Source organism: Rhincodon typus, chromosome 35, assembly GCF_021869965.1.
Source record: "Rhincodon typus isolate 14 chromosome 35, sRhiTyp1.1, whole genome shotgun sequence".
NCBI classification, from domain to species: domain Eukaryota; kingdom Metazoa; phylum Chordata; class Chondrichthyes; order Orectolobiformes; family Rhincodontidae; genus Rhincodon; species Rhincodon typus.
The window spans coordinates 17,490,802-17,493,245 of record NC_063366.1 but is presented as its reverse complement, the minus strand read 5'-3'; the positions used below and the strand labels follow the sequence as shown (position 1 = coordinate 17,493,245).

General features: G+C 53.7%; 1 protein-coding gene and 1 non-coding gene across 2 annotated transcripts in view; both read left to right on the top strand.

Moving 5' to 3' along the window:
- LOC109924260 (vesicle-trafficking protein SEC22b-like) overlaps positions 1–2,444 on the top strand; it is a 43,213-nt gene that overhangs the window by 11,210 nt on the left and 29,559 nt on the right. Inside the window, exon 3 of the mRNA XM_048616966.1 lies at positions 415–575. Coding sequence (XP_048472923.1) covers positions 415–575 — 161 coding nt within the window. The remainder of the gene's footprint in view (positions 1–414; positions 576–2,444) is intronic.
- On the top strand, positions 944–1,025 carry trnas-aga. Its single transcript has one exon. It is a non-coding gene; the product is annotated as a tRNA-Ser (tRNA).

Here is a 2,444-nt window from a genome sequence, read left to right as displayed (position 1 = left end):
AATCGACAACGGATTCACGGTCATCATTAGATTCTTAATTCCAGATATTTTCTTGAATTCAAATTCCACCATCTGCCGTGGCGGGATTCGAACCTGGGTCCCCAGAATGTTATCTGGGTCTCTGGATGAACAATCTAGTGGTAATACCGCTAGGCCCTTGCCTCCCATGTTGTTCGGATAGTAACGGTGTGCAGAGATCTGGGGAGAATGCAGGAGGTCAGCGCTGGGGAATAGAACCGGTGCAGGCCTCCTGTGTCTTACGGTTTCATGACGATCTTATGGAGTTGATTCCGCAACCACCAACCCCCACTCCCACCCCTCCGTTCCAATATACTCACCCAGCAAATCCCACTGCCTGGTATTGAGTCGAACGGTCCAAATGTCTCACTGGGATCTTTCTGTGTATGCCGGCAGCTACCTGATAGACCGGGGCGTCTGCTACCTGGTGCTGTGCGAGGGGAACTACTCCAAAAAGATGGCCTACGCCTTCCTGGATGACCTGCAGGCGGAGTTCAGCGAGCTGTATATCAAAAAGGTCGCGACTGTCTCCAGACCCTATGTTTTTATTGAATTCGGTAAGTTTCGGGGTTGGGGGGTGAGGGGTGGGGGGCAAAAAGACAAAACCAGGAGTGCTGGGGGGTGGGGGGAACCTCTCAATGTGATGCAGCCTGAGGCGTTCCACGCTATCAGGTCAGCTCGGCCCGCGGTACGTACCGGCTTGCGCTTCGCAGGCAAGTCCCGTCCGAAAGCCTACGCAAGAAGAACTCCTCTTCGCGTCGTGCAGTTTGTTCCCCGAAGGCTGCCTGCCAACTCTCCCTGGCACTTCCGTGTGGCCGTACATTTTTCACTCGTAAAGGTGTCAGGACAAGGGGGGTGGTGGGGGCTGCGCATAGCGGAGTCGTCGGCTTTCGTCCCGCAGTCATCACGATGGAGCTGCAAGAATGTAGTTATGGCCAAGTGGTTAAGGCGATGGATTAGAAATCCATCGGGGTGTCCCCGCGCAGTTTCGAATCCTGCCGACTATGTTTCCTATGGGGCGGCACGGGGCTCAGCAGGTAGCGCCAGGGACCCGGGTTCAATTCCACCTTTGGCCGACTGTCTGTGTGGAGTTTGCGCATTCTCCCCGTGTCTGCGTGGATTCCCTCTGGGTGCTCCAGTTTCCTCCCACAGTCCAAAGATGTGCAGGCTAGGTGGATTGGCTGTGCTAAATTGCCCGTAGTGTTCAGGGATATGTAGGCTAGGTGGGTTATAGGGGGATGGGTGGGATGGTCCAAGGGTCGGTGTGGACTTGTTGGGCCGAAGGGATGCTATGAATTCCAACTGGAGTGTTGGGGGGATGGGTGGGGATGATACTTTTATGGTGCATTCTCTGTGGCAATGCCTTGAACCATCAGTTGACGACCTGACCAATCAGCACTCTCATCTCATCCGGTATAAACTGTTGCTCCCCTTCAAATTAGCCAACCTTGCACAGGTCCCAAAGAGGGCCACAGTGGCTTCTTTTAGAATAAACGTCATGCACTTGATGTTTAAATGTCTGTTTACATGTGAGATAGTCACCGTAGGGAGTTCTGGATATCCAACTGGGATCTGCCTGCCTCAGCGGCAGAATGTCCTACCGTCACTTACTGCCTGAGTTTGTAGGATTTGGCAGGGGGGAGGAGGGCGTTTGGGGGGCAGGACCTCCTGGATGTGGGCCCAGGTAGATTAATTGCACAGAAGCTGACTTCAGGAGCGAAGAGGCCAGGGATTTCTGGAAGAAGGGAGAGGTTTAGTTTCTGGTTGAAAGAACACGTAGAGCTGGAGAGACGGTTTGAACGCTGCATTGTATTTGCCGAGCTGGTATTCCCCAGTGCCGCTGTGTAAACACGAGCAGAAACCCCCCCCAGGGGGAGGTGGGTTACTGGGGCAACAACTCCCCTGGGAGATGAACCCAGCAGCAGCTATCAGGTCCCTGGGTTGTTTGCTGAAGACATCACGGTTATTGTGTTCAGTTCAGGTCTAGGTCACAGTGACTGTTCATCGCGTTAACCCCTAGGCTACCATGCCGGGTTCAGCAAGGAACTGCGTTTCAGTAGCGCCTGTCACAACCCTGTGAGACAATCACGACCGACGAAGCAGTTTTGTAAAGCGTGACCGCTGCTCAGCAGGTTCCCACAAGCTGCAGCGAGATAAAACCTGATCAGTCGGTTTCACTCATTGCGAGTCAATTGAGGGAGGCGTATTTGCCAGGATCTGCAGAGCACTTCCTCATTCCACTTGCAATCCATGCCATTCAATCGTCAATGTTTACCCAAAAGGAAGTCCAATGTCCCAGTTTGCTGGTTCATTCAGAATAAGCACACTCCGACAGTACAGCACTCCCTCAGCACTGACCCTCCGACAGTACAGCACTCCCTCAGCACTGACCCTCAGACAGTGCGGCACTCCCTCAGCACTGACCC